Source organism: Delphinus delphis, chromosome 19 (genome assembly GCF_949987515.2).
Source record: "Delphinus delphis chromosome 19, mDelDel1.2, whole genome shotgun sequence".
Lineage (NCBI taxonomy): Eukaryota > Metazoa > Chordata > Mammalia > Artiodactyla > Delphinidae > Delphinus > Delphinus delphis.
Window position 1 is genome coordinate 1,516,627 of NC_082701.1, and position 16,784 is coordinate 1,533,410.

At 39.0% G+C, this 16,784-nt stretch overlaps 1 protein-coding gene across 10 annotated transcripts in view; it reads left to right on the top strand.

The window, feature by feature from the left end:
* Window positions 1–16,784, top strand: part of CEP112 (centrosomal protein 112) — a 418,686-nt gene that overhangs the window by 107,704 nt on the left and 294,198 nt on the right. For all 10 annotated transcript variants that reach the window (XM_059998183.1, XM_059998182.1, XM_059998189.1 and 7 more), the window contains one exon: window positions 4,068–4,147. In XM_059998183.1, coding sequence (XP_059854166.1) covers window positions 4,068–4,147 — 80 coding nt within the window. The remainder of the gene's footprint in view (window positions 1–4,067; window positions 4,148–16,784) is intronic.

Here is a 16,784-nt window from a genome sequence, read left to right on the forward strand (position 1 = left end):
CAATTAATTCCATAATCTCCCCCTTTTAAATTGACATCTGTTCTTCTTTCTTTATTAAACCTGCTGTGATCTCAGCCCTTGAAGATTTGATGTCCCGTACCCCCCTCAGGGAATATCCTCTTTGACTGCTCAGAGAGCTGACATAAATCTTACCGAGCACCAGACTGTGTAACCGGATAGCCAAGTGGGATGGATAGCGCTTTTGTTTTTGTCTTAGACAGTGTTACAGGTGTGCGCATTCAGTAACTTTTGGTATAAAACTAAGTTCTGAATATCTGTTCAGGAGGAGGAAATGCCATCTGAATGACATTATTTCCTCATGCCAACAAGAAAGCAGCATCAGAGTCTAACTTGTCTTTGAGGTAAGAGAAGCAGCATCAGATGCTCTCCCTGATTTGAGCACACACACATTACCTAATGGTCTTTATTGATCTCTGGGGGCTGTTACCTGCTCTTCAGATCTTTGAACATCAAACAAATAATAGGTAGTAAAACTAAATTTCATTGTTTGATGAAGTGTCCTAATCTGTTAAATCAGGAAACGGTTAGGCTGAATGATTTTACTAGCAAGGAAACAGCTGCCTCCTACAAGTAACCTGTTGCCTGTTTTCCACACAGGCACCAGAGAGTTAAAAGATGGTGCTGTTTACCGAAAGACGTTCATGAGACAGATGTTAAGCATGTATATCCTAAAATGTGCTGGAATTGAAATATCTACTTATAATAATTCTGATGTAACTGTGTCACAGTTGAGATCTAAAGTCTGATGGAGTTCAAAATTATTAGGAATAGTTATTCCAGTCTTTAGTGTTTATATATAATTCTTTTAATTAGGTTAAAAAAATTTTAAATTTACACAGTTCTATGTGTATTGCATAGTGTTTTCCAACTACTACCGGCCTAATTTTCTTTAAGAGGACAGGTGTCTTGAGTGAAGCTTTAACAAATGAAATTGTGCAGTGAAATGATTTATAGAGTTAATGGCGCGCAATGCACCGTATTTGTCATGGTGAGAAGCAGAGTGGGCAGTGTGGTTGCGAGATGCGGTGGGGCCGTCGGCTGGTCCATGCACGAGCCAGCCGCGGTTCCACGCTCTTCTTTATGCTGTGGTGTCTGCCGCCATCTGTTTCCTTGCACATAGCAAACCTCTTTCTTCTTTATACAAGCACACCTTTTTGATAACTTAACTTCTTAGGGTGCACGGGAATGAAATCTACATTTACTAAATGCTCGATAAATGTGCTTCTGGCTACCTGGCTCACTCATTTACAGCAGACGCCCGTGTTGGAGAATATATGCTGTGTCTTTGTCTATCTGGTTTGTGTTTCCATTATTTAAATTATTAAAATTCATTTCTGATGCTAACTATACAGTAGGGAAAGGATTGCAAGCAAGTCAGTTTAAGGCTTATCTCCCACTGCCATTACTACATTCAGAAGCATTATTGCCGTCACCCCCAGCTCTCTGGAATATAGGTAGAAACTAAAAGTATAACCCCAAGGGTCCCTTTAGCATTCAATACACATATATTCAATTAAGAACAAATAAGCAAAAAACAAACCCAGAACAGCATTTATTGACTATTCTAGTGCGGGCCAAGTGTTGTGCTGAGTGCCGAGGATATAAAAATAAATGAGAAACAGCTTTTAGCTTTGAGGAGCCACCAGCTCAGAAGCCTGTGCGTTGACACATGCATGTTTCACTCAGAGGGAAGGCTGTCATTCTCCCACCCAGATAGCCTCATTGCTGCTTTAGAAATGGTCCTAATAGTTTAGAAGCGATAAATTAGATCAAGGTGCTTGGGTAGCACAAGCCAATCAGGAAGTGGCAGCTAGAACTTGACCAAGGTTAAGATTGAATCGTGAGTGGTAAAAAGTGCTTACGAGAACTCAAAGTTCTTAGCAATTCAGGGGCCGTTTTCTGAAAGGGCAAATAGTCCACAGGGAATTCCATTATGTGGCATGCTGTATTGTGGTTTGGGGTGTTCATAATGACCTTGAATTTTCAAGAAAATGTTTGTGTATAGAGTATTTAGTCTGGGGAGGTGATGATAATTAACACTGCTGAGCATTTATCATGTTCCCAATATTGTTCTAAGAGCTTTACCTGGAGTCACTTATTAACTCATCACAGTTTTTGAAAAGCATGCTCATCCTGATTTCCATCCTCATTTTCTAAAGAGGCGACTGAGGCACAGTGTCGAGTAGCTTGTGAAGGGGCGAAACCTGTGCAGTCTGGCTCCAGAGCTTGCGATCATAATCACCGTGTAACCCTAATAGATTTTTCTCAAAGTTGGTTCAGTTTTTGACATCTTCACCGAAGCGGGTAAATCTCAATTATGCTAGCGTGCAGAGAGTCCTGAGTCCCAGAAGAAAACCGAGCAGGAAATCGAGGGGGAACCCTGCTCGTGCAGCCAGCTGGAGGCCAGTGTGTCAGGTGCTGTTGACTTGCCAGTGGCTCTGATCGCGGGTCCTGCGAGGTTTCCACGTAACGTGTGGTTTCGCCGAACCCGAGACCTAGTCTGTGGGGTGAGGGAAAACCTCCCCAAACCCTCCTGGGGATTTCCTGGGAACTGGATTTTCACTGCAGCTCTGAGGAGACCTCACTAGGGGATGTGGGACAGGAGCAGCGTTATGTCCCCCGTATTTTTTTTTTTTGGTCAAGCACCAAATCTGAACAGATAATACTCTGTTTAAGAATGAGTAAGAGGAAGAAGCCAGAATGGGGTCTGTGGAAGAAATATTGTGGAGCAAAGGGAGGAGAGCGTGATACAGGCGACTCGGAGAAAGAAGTTTCTTCAAAAGAAAACATTAAGAAATTCATCAGTAGAATCCCCGAAGACATGATGTCCATGAAGGAGAAACAGGTATCATAGGGAAAGAAAAGGCTGAGGTGGAAGTGGAGGTACTCTACACCTGGTGATCGCCATCACAGCAGCCAGTAGGCGCTTTTGATCAAATATTGTCCTGGAAAAGCTCCCCTCTGTCCTCACTCTTTCACTTTACAGGCAGTTTATTTATTTTACTAAAATACCAAAGGAGAAAAATATAAGAGAATTGTAATAGGAAAAGGCTAAAGGACATAGAATTTTTGAGCTAAATAGTTCTCTGTCCAAACCAATAAGTAGCTAACTAAATACAGGTATTTTTGAGGAGCACTGACTCAGGGTTTGAAAAGGTTTGTGACTGTGTGTGTGGGGGCGTGTGTGCGTGCGCTTCGTTGACTTCGTTCTTCTCACTCCTCCCCCACCTCCTGTGCCCCACCAGGCACGCAGTATGCCTCACCTGGATTGCCGGCGGGTTGTGCTCGGGACCCCCGCCCGCTAAGTGACTTGAGAGCTCCCTTACCTTCCAGCTGGGCTCTGCACCCTCAGCTGTCTCCTCTGTGGGACCACAGCTGCTGTTTTACTCTCCCCTTCCCTCCAGCTGTAGCAGTTTCCTTTTCCTATTTTTAGATCCGTATAATGGGTCCATGTTAGGTATGCTTATCTGCATTTGCATACGAAGAGCTTTCTGTGAAGAGAAATATTCATTTGACCCTCATTATTCTTGCTGCCATCCCACCTGTTCAGAGGATGCCACATTTAGTAAAGAGATTCTCAGGGTGGGGGGACTTCCCCCCAAACTCAGTAGATGGTTACATAGATCATTCCCAGAAGTGGAAGACTGTTTCATCATAACCTGTATGTTTTGGGGGAATATAGACACGTTATTTATTGTATTCTCCTGTGTCTTGTTGGATTAATTTCCTTTGGTTAATATGTAATGTTAAAAAAATTCAAAAGTGATTCCTCCCTTTTTGAATTTCTTACATATCAGTTTATTTTACAGGGAATCCACGTGCAGGTACATTTAAACAATGATTAACATTGACCAGAAAATTATTACTGGGAGAATACTATTAAGATAATTCTATGGTAAATGATTATGGTTAACCAAGCCTCTATCTTGAAAAATCTAAATCTAATTTTATATTAAAAATAGATTTAAGATTACTGTTTCATTGTATTTCTCCTTTGAGTAAACTTGACTTGTCTTTTAGTAAATTTTACATCTTTGTCACGGCAGGTTCATGACTTGCAGACTGAACTTGATAAAGAAAAAGAAGACGCTCAAAAGAAAATCCATAAATTTGAGGAGGCTTTGAAGTGAGTAAAATTGTAATATAGTTAATTAAAAGAAATACTCTTATTCTAAACTGTGAGCCAAATTAAGTAACTAAAACTCAAACATTATAATATTTTTATCATAACCGTGCTGTGGTTTAGCTCGAGTCGGTTTTCTATCATCAGTCTCTATTTTCAGAATTTTATTACTAGCCAGTAAAGGAAAAATATCAGTTCAGCTGTCTTGAAACGATAGGAAGGTAAGAAAGACAACTTAGTGGTTTCAGATGCTTTCTTCCTCTCACATGAAAACAGATTTAAAAACAATAGCAACAATAAGATTTAGATCTAGGACATTTAGAAGTTCCTCTGTAGCTTTTTTGGGAGGAATTTGGGTAATGAAATGTTTCGGTTGTTATATTTAAAAATGGACTACCGTACAGGCATTGTTTAGCAAAGCTTTTGTCTTATGGTACGTAAACATACACATTAAAATGTTATATTTTATTTGTCTTTTCCATTCATTTACTAAGTCGATTAGGCCCTACTTATCACTAGGTATTATCCTGCAGTTTTTAGCTGGAGAACATTGATTTATTCAGTAACGGTTGCGTTCTCACCATGTTTCAGGCAATACCTAATTCTTTCCTGGAGGGACCTGTATTATAGTCCAGTTGGGAAGATATTCATGCACTTTGGCAGTTACAGTCCGGAGTGATGAGAACTTTCACAGCATAGAGGTCAATAGGGTACCTGCCCCAAGAAAGTGATTTAGGAAGGGAAGCTTACTTGGGCACAGTATATCTAGCTAACTCCCAGTGAATCAGCACATTCCATTTTTTATGCTTTTCCAAACCTCCAAAGAGGAAAATTTAGAGAAAGGCCAAAAAGAATATCCAGGATCAAAGAAACCTAGTATCAAATTCTTCCTGGGAAGATTGCATAACCGGACGTTCCCTCTCCTTCACTCTGCTTGTTAGTAAAATGTCCTGAATGGGTTGCTGAATAGGACATCTTAAAATAATCTATGTGCTGTGACATCACAGGGTATCAGTTTCTTACCTATACCAGGATTGGTGCTTATTTGTTCACATCACCACATATGAAGTAGGTGAGATTAGAGGAGAGCTGCAATGTCCATTAAACATTAAGCCAGATAACTGTATTTTATACCCCAACTTGAATAGTGACACAGCTAGGGCATTCTTGCTTTATGCATGGGATGCCCTCCCTTTATCCCTCATTAATTCATTTTTTTTCCTCCTTAAAATGTTGATTCACAACTTTCTTCGTATATTCAACTTACCACACTTTGGTTTCTTTTTTGTTCTACCTTGTCTGGTTTTTTTTTGTAATTTCTTTATACTTTTTCCATTAGCTTGTTGATGTGTATTTTATATCCATAAAGGAAGAGGTAATTCCTTCAAATAACAGGAAATCAACAAATATTTGTCTAGTACCTACAATGTCTATATACTGTATTATCATACGAAAGGAAATCGAAGGTTTAGAAACTGTAGCTCGAGACATAATCCTGTTCTTAACAATTTTATAGTCCAGGGTAGGCATTTGAAGTCCCTGGAGTGTTAGGTATCAAGTTGTTGACATAAGTGCAATTGGAATAATAAGAAAGACTGTTTGCAGTTGGAGAATTGGGAGTCGACGTGTAAGACAGCATGGTCTTTTAATGTTCACCAGTGGACGGTGAAAACACCCTGAAGCCTCTGTGGTTGCTGTAGGCGACATAATCTATTCAAGGCTTTAGAGGTCTTTACCAAAATACCAAATTTTACTTGGAGTTAAAAAAAGCTAGTTTAGATTGTTAATAACATTCCCCTGTGGATCTGTTTCTTCCATTCCTTGTGTCGATGATGTCTTCATTTACACTAAATGTTGGTATGACCTTAACAATATAGCACCTGGTATAGCAGGAGCAATCTGGTCTGAAAATAGTAGCGTAAGTTATTGTGTGGTCTGAACTTCAAAGTAAACAGTACAACCTGGCTGTCTTCCCAGAGGAAAATATTCTGGGGCAACTGCTACTGCTTTTCAATCTAAGAATAGTGTTAGACCCGGTTGGTCCAGAGACAATTCCATTTTTCTAAAAGACAGGTATATGATATGGAAATTTGCCATGATTATTAGCATTTTTTTTGTAATAAAAATATGCACAAAGGTGAAAAAAATCTCACTTTTAGAATGTGGTGGTATTCATTCATTTATTCATTCATTCTTTCACTCAGTAGGGTTGTTGAATGTATAGTGGAGGATGTCAGAGAGCTGGAATTAACATGTGAATTAATGTACATATAAATGCATGATAAGTGGGTCCAACTCAATCTTTGGTTTAGAGCTCAAGTTGATACTTCAGACCCTGTTGGTATTTAAGAGGGACACTGATTTGAAGTTAGCACTCACTGTAAATGTAACTCCTAAAGCTAATTTGCCTACTTGTTACTGTTTTTCAGAAAAATAAGAACAGTTTAATTAATATTACTGTCCTACTACTTACAATTTTTATTCTACACATATCCTAAACAGTTTTTTGCTTCCTATTTCATTTTTGTTGCAGAAAATATTTTAATAACCTCCAGTAACTGAAAATTATCTGAAACTATAACTGTAAATGGTATGAATTTTTTTTTTTTTTTTTTGCGTTACGCGGGCCCCTCACTGCTGTGGCCTCTCCCGTTGCGGAGCGCAGGCTCCGGACGTGCAGGCTCAGCGGCCATGGCTCACGGGCCCAGCCGGTCCGCGCCATGTGGGATCTTCCCGGACCGGGGCACGAACCCGCGTCCCCTGCATCGGCAGGCGGACTCTCAGCCACTGCGCCGACAGGGAAGCCCAATGGTATGAATTTTGTGTGTTCATTTTTCAAAGATAGGTAATTAAAGTAAATGGGAAACGTAGTACTGAATGGAAAATTACCATAGGTAATAAAATAACTTGGTGTAACTCTCTGAAGGACTAACACTGAAAAAGTATGTTATTTTTTTGGAGGAGTTAAAACCTATGAACAACAGATGTAGATAGTATAGATTTGGTTTATCCCTCTTTTGATATTTATATGTTTACCAAATTTGATTTCTAAGTTTTTGGTGCTATAAAACTAATAAAGCATTGTTCTGAGATATTGTATAAATTGACTATTTTAAAGCATTCACTGAGACATTCCAAAGTCATCTTTTTGTAAAATATTTATTTATTTTTATTTTATTTATTTTTGGCTGCATTGGGTCTTTGTTGCTGCGCGCAGGCTTTCTCTAGCTGTGGCGAGCGGGGGCTACTCTTCGTTGTGGTACGCGGGCTTCTCATTGCTGTGGCTTCTCTTGTTGTGGAGCATGGGCTCTAGGCACGTGGACTTCAGTAGTTGTGGCACGTGGGCTTCAGTAATTGTGGCTCACTGTCTTCAGTAGTTGTGGCTCGTGGGCTCTAGAGCTCAGGCTCAGTAGTTGTGGCACATGGGCTTAGTTGCTCTGCGGCATGTGGGATATTCCCGGATCAGAGCTCAAACCCATGTCCCCTGCATTGGCAGGTGCATCCTTAAGCACTGCACCACCAGGGAAGCGTCATCTTTTTGACTGATACCTTTTTCAAACTCCTCTCTGGCAGTAAAATACAAAACTGTCTTGAAACATTTATTCCGATCCATTTTAACTTTTTTGTATTGTCAATTGTAAACATCATAAATATTTCTACTCTGACACTAATATATATAAGCTTTCTGTTTTTCAGTTAGTACTGAAAGTGAGTAGTGGTAATTTCACTAGAACATGTTACAAAATCAGTCTTTAGATGATATGATTATGAATGACCCTACAGGAGGCAAGCCCTTGTTTAACTAAAACATATTCTTTCTGTTGTAGTTGCTAACATATACATGTACATGTATACATGACTGTGTCTGAATGTATCCACCACAAATAAAACTTTTACTGGGTTTAAAAAAATACAGAGAGATGAGGCAAATTTAAATCTGGGCTGTAACCTCAGGCCAGACGCTTTCATGTTACTAAAACAAACAAACATGCATTTTTGGTAATAGGAGGTGTCTCATGAAAACTGGATATTTCATGAGTCCCCTTTTAAATCATTATCTTGAATTTTTGTCACAATTACTTTATAACCCTGAAACATATGTTTAGCTGACTTTTTGCCAATTTATATAATACACAAAATGTAGATATATGAGATATTTGATTATATAAATATTTAGAAATGTCTGTTAAGTTGGCTCTCATTTAGACTTTGCTGTCAATAAATATAAGGAAAAGTGAAACAGTGGCTTCTTGTACCCTTACAGTTTTTAAAAATAACTTTTTAAAGCTAGGTAATAGAGTTCCATGGTTTGAAATATGAAAGATAGGAAAAATGAGCATACAGGGAAAAGTCCCCTTCCGTAGGAGCCCTCTCGCTATACATTTTTCCTCTTGGGAAGAAGCAGTGTTACCAATTCCCTGTGTATCCTTTCATATGGAAGCATTGATACTCTTTCCCCACTATCTCTTCCCCTTATGTGCTACCTATATCCTGATATTTTTCACTTAACGTATGTTGGAGGTTATTTCATGTAAGGACAGAAAGAGCTTCCCCATTCTGTTTTATGTATTTGATGTACTTTATTTCACTAATTCTTTATTGATGAACACATGATGAAAACGTTTCCATTTTTCTCCTAGTACATACATGGTTTGATTTTAACATTTAAATCTGTGACCCATTTGGAATGTATCCAGTGTAGGTTGTGAGAGATGGATCCTGTTGCTTTTGCTTTTTGTTAAGTGGTTACCCAGTCATTTCAACATCATTAATTTAATGACCTAGCCTTTCCCTCTTCAGAGTTCTGCTACAGAACCTTTATCATTGGACTTGGGTCTAGACTTTTGGTTCTGTTTGAGAGATCTGAAAATGCTTGTGCCAGTCCCATACTCTGTTGATTTCCACTGTTTAAAGGTAATGTTTAGTGTCTAGTCAGACTGCTTATCCTGTCACCTGTGCTTTTTCAGAATCTTCCTTTTTTTCTTGTTTATATTTTTCCGTTGGAGATTTATAATTAGCTTGTCTAGTTAAAAAAGAAAAACCATTAGTCTTTTTGTTAATGTTGCTGAACAGATACAGTTCAACAAAGGAAGAACTGACATCTTTTAATGTTGAATCTTTCCACACACAACATGATATGCCTCCCTTTGTTCAGGTCTGCCTCCGTGTCACTCTACAGCCAGATCCTGCTTTTGAAACAGACAGTTTGCAAGGAATTTGTGTTACTTAACTATCACAAGTTGGTTCTTTTATATTAAGTGTGTATTTTGACTGTCTATTAAGGTATGTGTTATGCAGCTTAAAATACATAGGGAGTTGTATATTCTGGGTTTGACGTTTCATACAGTTTGGGATGTGGATTTTAAACTCTCTGTACTTTTGGTCATACTGTTTATTTTTGAATGAAGAATGTAAAACTCTTGCAGATATCACTTGTTTTGTTGATACTTCTGTAGCCATTTAATACCTTAATATGTCATTTTAATCAAACTCATTTATTAATTCCTCCCAACATCTATTTTGTTCTAGGAACTTTGTTGGTACTGAGTATAAAGTGCCTGAGAAAGCAGGCAAGGCCTCTGCTGTGGCCATAGTACGTGGCTGCACAGCTTTCGTGTTGACTGCCCCACCGTGTCAGTGTATCAGTGCAGGACACTGGGTGTTGGTCCCCACAGAGCGCAGGGCACTTCCACAGAGACCCTAGGTGGCGGTCGGTGTGTTTTCCCTGCTTCACTTGGTAACATGAGATATTCTTGATTTTATTTTATTTACTTTAGTGTAAAATAAGTATTTTGCCTCCTATTGAACAGCGCATTGTTGGGATTGCTGCATTATTTGTAAAAGTAGACATTTTGGGGCTTCCCTGGTGGCGCAGTGGTTGAGAGCCCGCCTGCCGATGCAGGGGACATGGGTTCGTGCCCCGGTCTGGGAAGATCCCACGTGCCGCGGAGTAGCTGGGCCCGTGAGCCATGGCCGTTGAGCCTGCGCGTCCGGAGCCTGTGCTCTGCAACGGGAGAGGCCATGGCAGCGAGAGGCCCGCGTACCGCAAAAAAAACCAGACAAAAAATAGACATTTTGTAATGTGGAAAAAAAAAAATGAAGTGTTCCAGTCACTGTTTCAGGAGTTACGATAGTAATTTATAGGAAGTCCAGAAGCAGTCTGCTTAACCTTCTGTGTTCATAACATCCTTTTTAAAGCTCAGTCGCCTAAGGGCCTCCTCATCATCTTACTGCTCACATGGCTCTCCCTCAGCTGGTTACCATCGACTCAGATGTTCAAAGTGCACCATGTTCCTCCTCTGAGTAATTTTTTTCTCTATTCCTGTATGCAGAATGAAAATCAATGTTTTTTCTTCCAGAGGCTGACCTAATAGAATGTCTTCAAAGCTACTCAACTTTTCCTTTTGGAGAAAAAAAATCTTAGGGATTTAAATACAAAGTCTTATTTTCATCATGGAATTTCTATCCAGAATTTTTTAGAATGCTACTGATTTTTTATAGTTCTGATTCCAAATAGCACTGTGAGTTTTAAATGCTTCCAGGATCATATCATTAAAATAATGGGTGAATACAGGAAAAGTAAATAACAGTAATGTTTTTTTTCATTTTTATTAAACTTTTTATTTTGAAATAATTTTAGGTTAACATGCAATTGTAAGAAATAATACAAAGAGATCTCGTGTACACTGCATCCAGTTTCCCCATTGGTAACAGCTTGCAAATCTGTAGTACACTATCATGACTAGGAAAGTGACATTGACATAATTAACCCATCTTGTTCAGATTTCCTTGGTTTTACATGTACTCATCTATGTGCTTGCACGTGTGTGCATGTGTGTGTGTGTGCTTGGTTCTATGCAATTTTATCAGAGTTGTTTACTGGTATATCCAACATCACAGTTCTGTCACAACGAAGATCCCTTGTATTGCCCTTTTATAAACATAACCATATCCTTCCTACCCTCTCCCCATCTTGACCTTCCTGTCTTGAGATTCACTGACTAATTGTAATTTGTTCTCAATCTCTATTTTCTTCAATTAAAAAAAAATGTTATGCAAAAGAATCATATATAGGGAATCACACAGTATGTAACCCCTTGGGATTGACTTTTATCATTGAGCAAGTTCTCCTGAGATTCATGGAAGTCATTGTGTGTATCAGTTGTTTACATCTTTTTATTGCCTAATAAGCAATTGTATGGATACAGCATTTTTTTGTTTGTATGTTTTGTTTCTGTTTGTTTAGTTTTTACCAGTAAACCACTGAAGAATATTGGATGTTTTTATTTTCTATTATGAATAAAGCTGCTATGAAGATTGTGTACACGTGAACATGTGTTTTCATTCCTCTGGGATAAATGCCCAGGAGCGGAATTGCTGAATTGTATAGAAACTGCATGTTTAGTTTTATAAGAAACTGCCAAACTGTGTTTTGGCTGCTGTGCTGTTGTATTTTCCCATTGGTGATGTATGAGTGACCCTGTTGCTCTGCATCCTTACCAGCTTTAATGTTGTCACTATTTTTTTTTTTAACATCTTTATTGGAGTATAATTGCTTTACAGTGGTGTGTTAGTTTCTGCTGTATAACAAAATGAATCAGCTATATGTATGTATATATATCCCCATATCCCCTCCCTCTTGCATCTCCCTCCCACCCTCCCTATCCCACCCCTCTAGGTGGTCACAAAGCACAGGGCTGATCTCCCTGTGCTATGCGGCTGCTTCCCACTAGCTATCTGTTTTACATTTGGTAGTGTATATATGTCCATGCCACTCTCTCACTTCGTCCCAGCTTACCCGTCCCCCTCCCCATGTCCTCAAGTCCATTCTCTACGTCAATAACAGTAATTTTTATTAGAGTTTATTTCAGCAAGTAAATAGTTCCTGTACTTATAATACATAGTTACAGTGAACTTATTACAAGAAACAACATAAAATATCTGTCTTTATTTCTAAAACAGACTGAAATGGTTTACAGTATAAGCAAATGTTAACATATAATTGAAATTAAAATCTATCGTAAGCATGTAAAGAAGGGTGGATATTGTTGTACCAGAAATAAAATTATTTCTAATTTAAATACTAGATTTAGTATTTAAATTCTAAATTTCCCTTGACCTGAACTCTTTCAGGTGGTTTTGGGAGACATTTGAGTTTAGTGTACGTTAAGAGAATGGACTCTGGATCCACTTATGACGGGTCCAAATTCCAGCTCAAATCACTAGCTGTGTGACTTTGGGCATGGTGCTCAATCTGTGTGATTAGTATTTACAACTGTAACATGAGGGTAATAATAATATCTTCCTCCTAAGATTGTTAGGAGACTTAGAATGTTTAATACAAAGCACTTCAAACAGTGTTTGTTGTATATGTATATTAGCACTTATTATTTTATTTCTCTTTATCTTATAAAGGATACAAACAAGTTCGTCAGAAGAAGTAATCTTTTCCTGGCACAGTGTTTTTTTTTAACAGCTTTATTGAGATTTAATTATCACCCCGTAGAATTTACTCATTTAAGCATGCAGCTCACTGATTTTTCGTAAATTTAGAGTTGTGCAAGGATCACCATAGTTCAATTTTAGAACATTTCCATCATCCCAAAAAGATCCCTCATGGCACCAAATTTTAGAAGGAAATTATCTGATTGATTTTTTTCTGACCAAAAGGAATAAGTAATAAGGGACAGGATCTTCAATAGTTATTTTGCAGAAAATGCTAAATGGCCACTTCTCATTCTGACCCTCAATGAAAGCTGAAATCATAATATTAAGATGTGTTTTGGCATTTTGTGGAGACCTGAGCTAATGTAGCCCTGATACGTTGCTTCCAAATTGACTGTCTGATGTTTTAACTTTGATACAAGGTTGAATTTGAAAACAGATTCTGTGTGTGCGTGCACACGCACGTGTGTGTGTGTAAATGTGCTGAAAGGGGCCTGGAAATACATATATGCCAAAGTGTTGGGGTGATATCCATGTTTTCCTCTTTATATTTCTGTATAGTTTGAATCTTCTCCAATAAGAATATTGTATGTTACTTTGGTATCTTAAAACAATAGTAAAGACAAAAGAAACCAGTAAAGATTTTCGAAGGAAGAATGACAAACATTGATGATGGTTATCTTTAGTTGGTGAGCATATGGGATTTAAAAAAATTCCTCTACATTTTACATATTCTACAGTAACTGAGCCCAGCAACCCCTCAGAGTCTTGAGAAGTTTCAGCTTGTCTCAAATCACTGAGCACCGGGTGGGGCAGCCTGTGAACTCAGACAGTTTCTGGAAATACCTGAACTCTAATTATTTTGGGGTTTTGACCAGAAAAACCTTTTATGTATTTCTTATAATAAATGGATAGGTGATAAGGTTGATATTCCATTTTTTTTTAACAGGTGAGAATTTTTCTCACCTAGAATGGAAGGACACCCTGGCACAGCATTTTAGGGGAGGGTATTAGGAGGTCAATAGAATACAGACTACAAAATACAGCTTTCTAGTAAGTGTAAAATTAGGATACTTTAAATGAAAATACAAGGTATTTTCCATGAAAGGTAGGTTATATTACATTTTAAATGTGCTTTATGTTTTCTGACTGTGGAAATTCACAGGAAATTCACAGATTCGTTTTCCACATTTATCAGTCTGTTTTTGTAAACTTGAATCTGATTTTAGCACATATATGTTGATTCCTACTGTCAGAGCAGGTTACTGTGCACTGGTTACCAATCCCAAGAGAGTAAAGCACTGTGCACTGGTTACTGATTCCTGGGGAGGACTCCAACTATTGAAACCGCACAGGACCCTGTGAGGCTCCTGGGCACAGAAGCCTTTCTGTCCCCTGTTTGTTGCTTGTAGGGAATAGACTCCAGCCTCCATGACCTTCCCTAGCCCCAAAGGGCAGATTCGAAGAGTTGCTTATCAGGGAAGGGAGGGGATGCAGAGACAAGGGAGAAGCAGTCAAGAAACAATGGTGCAGCCTTGGGGCAGGTCCTGGTTCCCCCTCAAGGGATGCACACAACAGTATCTTTAACCTCTTCTGCATAACTAAAACCCCAACCAAATGGAAGATGTTCCAGAGAAAAGGTCACAGTTTGATAACCTTGAAGCTCATCAGGAGACCACCTGAGACCAGATTAAAGGAGCGCAGGCCCTGCACACACCCTGATCCTTATCAGAAACCCCGCCCTTGAACCATTGCTATAAAACTCCTCACCAATCCCCCTGGGTTGGGACACACAGTACTTCAGGGCAGGAGCCCGCTGTGTCCCCCCTTTGCCTGGCAAAGGAATAAAGCTATTTTCTACTTCACCCAAAACTCTTATCTCTGAGATTCGATTTGACACCGGTGCACAGAGGCCAAGTTTTCGGCATGACTATCTGGAGGAAAGCAAAGATCATCACGATGCCAGGCACCAGGAATAGAAGCGCAGATGTTTCTGCCAACAGCATCTTAGTACTGGAGTCACCAGGAATACACTGCAGTCCAGCACTGAATGGAAAAAGCTTCACTTACACAGAAAAAGGCAGAGAAGATCAGCTTCCGTGGTGGGTGTCCGTCCCCGGGGCACTGGGTCTCTCCTGTCCGCTAACACAAGACACAGGGCAGTTTTCCTGCCCCTCCTGTGCTCCCTAGAGAGACTCCGTCCCCTCCCTGTGAGGACAGAAAACAGTGGGGTTGGACAGGTGCCCTGTGGTGTACACACTTCAAGCCCAGACAAAAGAGCTTTCTTTGAGCTGAAGGGAAGGATATTCCTGCACGAGGCGATCAGCCCAGCACAGACTTTGTGGGCTCTTTATCTCAGACAGGAAGCCTTCCGGCCTGAGGCCCATCCTTACGTGGCTGAGTGGCTTTGGAGGACTGCATGCAGGAGACTGCCTTGCCTGACCCCGAGGTAGCCTAGGATTTAAAGGTGCCTGAGCTGTTCTTTAGGGAGATTATCCTGGCAGGAGTGAGGATGTCATCAGCTTGAGTAACAAGCAACAGGAAGCAGGAAAATAAGGAAGGTGAGGCTACAGTAATAGTCCCTGTAAGAGACAGTGGACCCTGTGAAGGTGGCAAGTCAGTGATGAAGAGAGTAATTGCAGCCTCCAGGAAAACAGCCTCTCTGGAAGCACTGTCTCATCTCAGCACCTTTATTTCATTCAGAGTCAGAATCAACTTTCACAAGTAATTTCCAAGGTATATACTGATGGAAGAGCTACACACACTGTTTTATATTTTTATTCCATGTGGAAGTAACTTAAGATTGTTGACTAAAAGGAAACATGAAATATTAATACTGAATTTTTAAATACTGTTTCATGATTTCAGATGATTCCAATTTAAAGATGTCTTACTTATTATTAAATATAATTAAATAACGCTGCAGTGAACATGGGAATGCAGATACGTTTTTGAGTTAGGGTTTTTGTTTCATTTGCACATACTTCTAGAAGTAGAATTGCTGGATCATATGATTCTATTTTGAAATTTTTTTCAGGATCCTTCATACCGTTTTCCCATAATTCAGCTGTTATTTCTTTAAATATGCTTTCTACTCCCTTCTCCTAATTTTCTCCTTCTGAAACTCCAATAATTCACAAATGGGTTCTTTTTTTTTTTAAACATCTTTATTGGAGTATAATTCCTTTACAATTGTTTGTTAGTTTCTGCTTTATAACAAAGTGAATCAGCTATACATATATCCCCATATCTCCTCCCTCTTGTGTCTCCTCCCTCCCACCTTCCCTATCCCACCCGTCTAGGTGGTCACAAAGCACCAAGCTGATCTCCCTGTGCTATGCGGCTGCTTCCCACTAGCTATCTATTTTACATTTAGTGGTATATATAAGTCCATGCCAACTTGAGTGATTTTTGATAGTTTGTGCTTTGGGGGTAATTTGTTTCATCCAAAATGTAGAATTTATGGGCAAATATTGTTGATAATATTTGCTTATTATCCTTTTAATGTCTTTAGGGATTATAGTGATGTCTCTTCTTTCATTACTAATATTTGTAGTTTGTATCTTTTTTGCTCTCTGACAGTCTGGCCAGAGGTTTGTCAACTTTATTGATATTTTCAGAGAATCAGCTTTTGGTTTCATTGATCATTCTCTGTTAATTTTCTGTTTTCAACGTCATTGATTTCTTCTCGTTGTTTTCTTCACACACATGCACAGACTGTATTTTCTTTTTACAAGAGATAAATAAACTGACACCAAGCGTTGTAAATGGATGACCACAACAAAAGCAGCAACGATTGCAATTACCAAACACAAAACACACTCACAGCATGTCATAATGTTGACATTCAGTCCAGTAATCCTCCAATGTAACAGCTCCTTTACTTTGCAGTGAAATTTCATTTGTATACTTTTTGCCTCTGAGTCCTTGTGGGATTTTTTTTTTATTCAAACAAAGTCACAAAAATTATAATCATCCTCATCAGTTCACTCAGTCCCATGTAATTATTTTTTCATCTTGATCTTTCGTTAGCACTTTTATGAGTTCATCAGTTTTCCATTAGAGTTCTGAAAATGCTTCTTCATGCAGTTCAGCAGTATAGTCACTTACCAGAAACCTGTACTTGTCAGAGTCTTTTCCATGAATTCCTTGAAGATGAAACCCTTTTATTTATTTATTTTGTGGTACGCGGGCC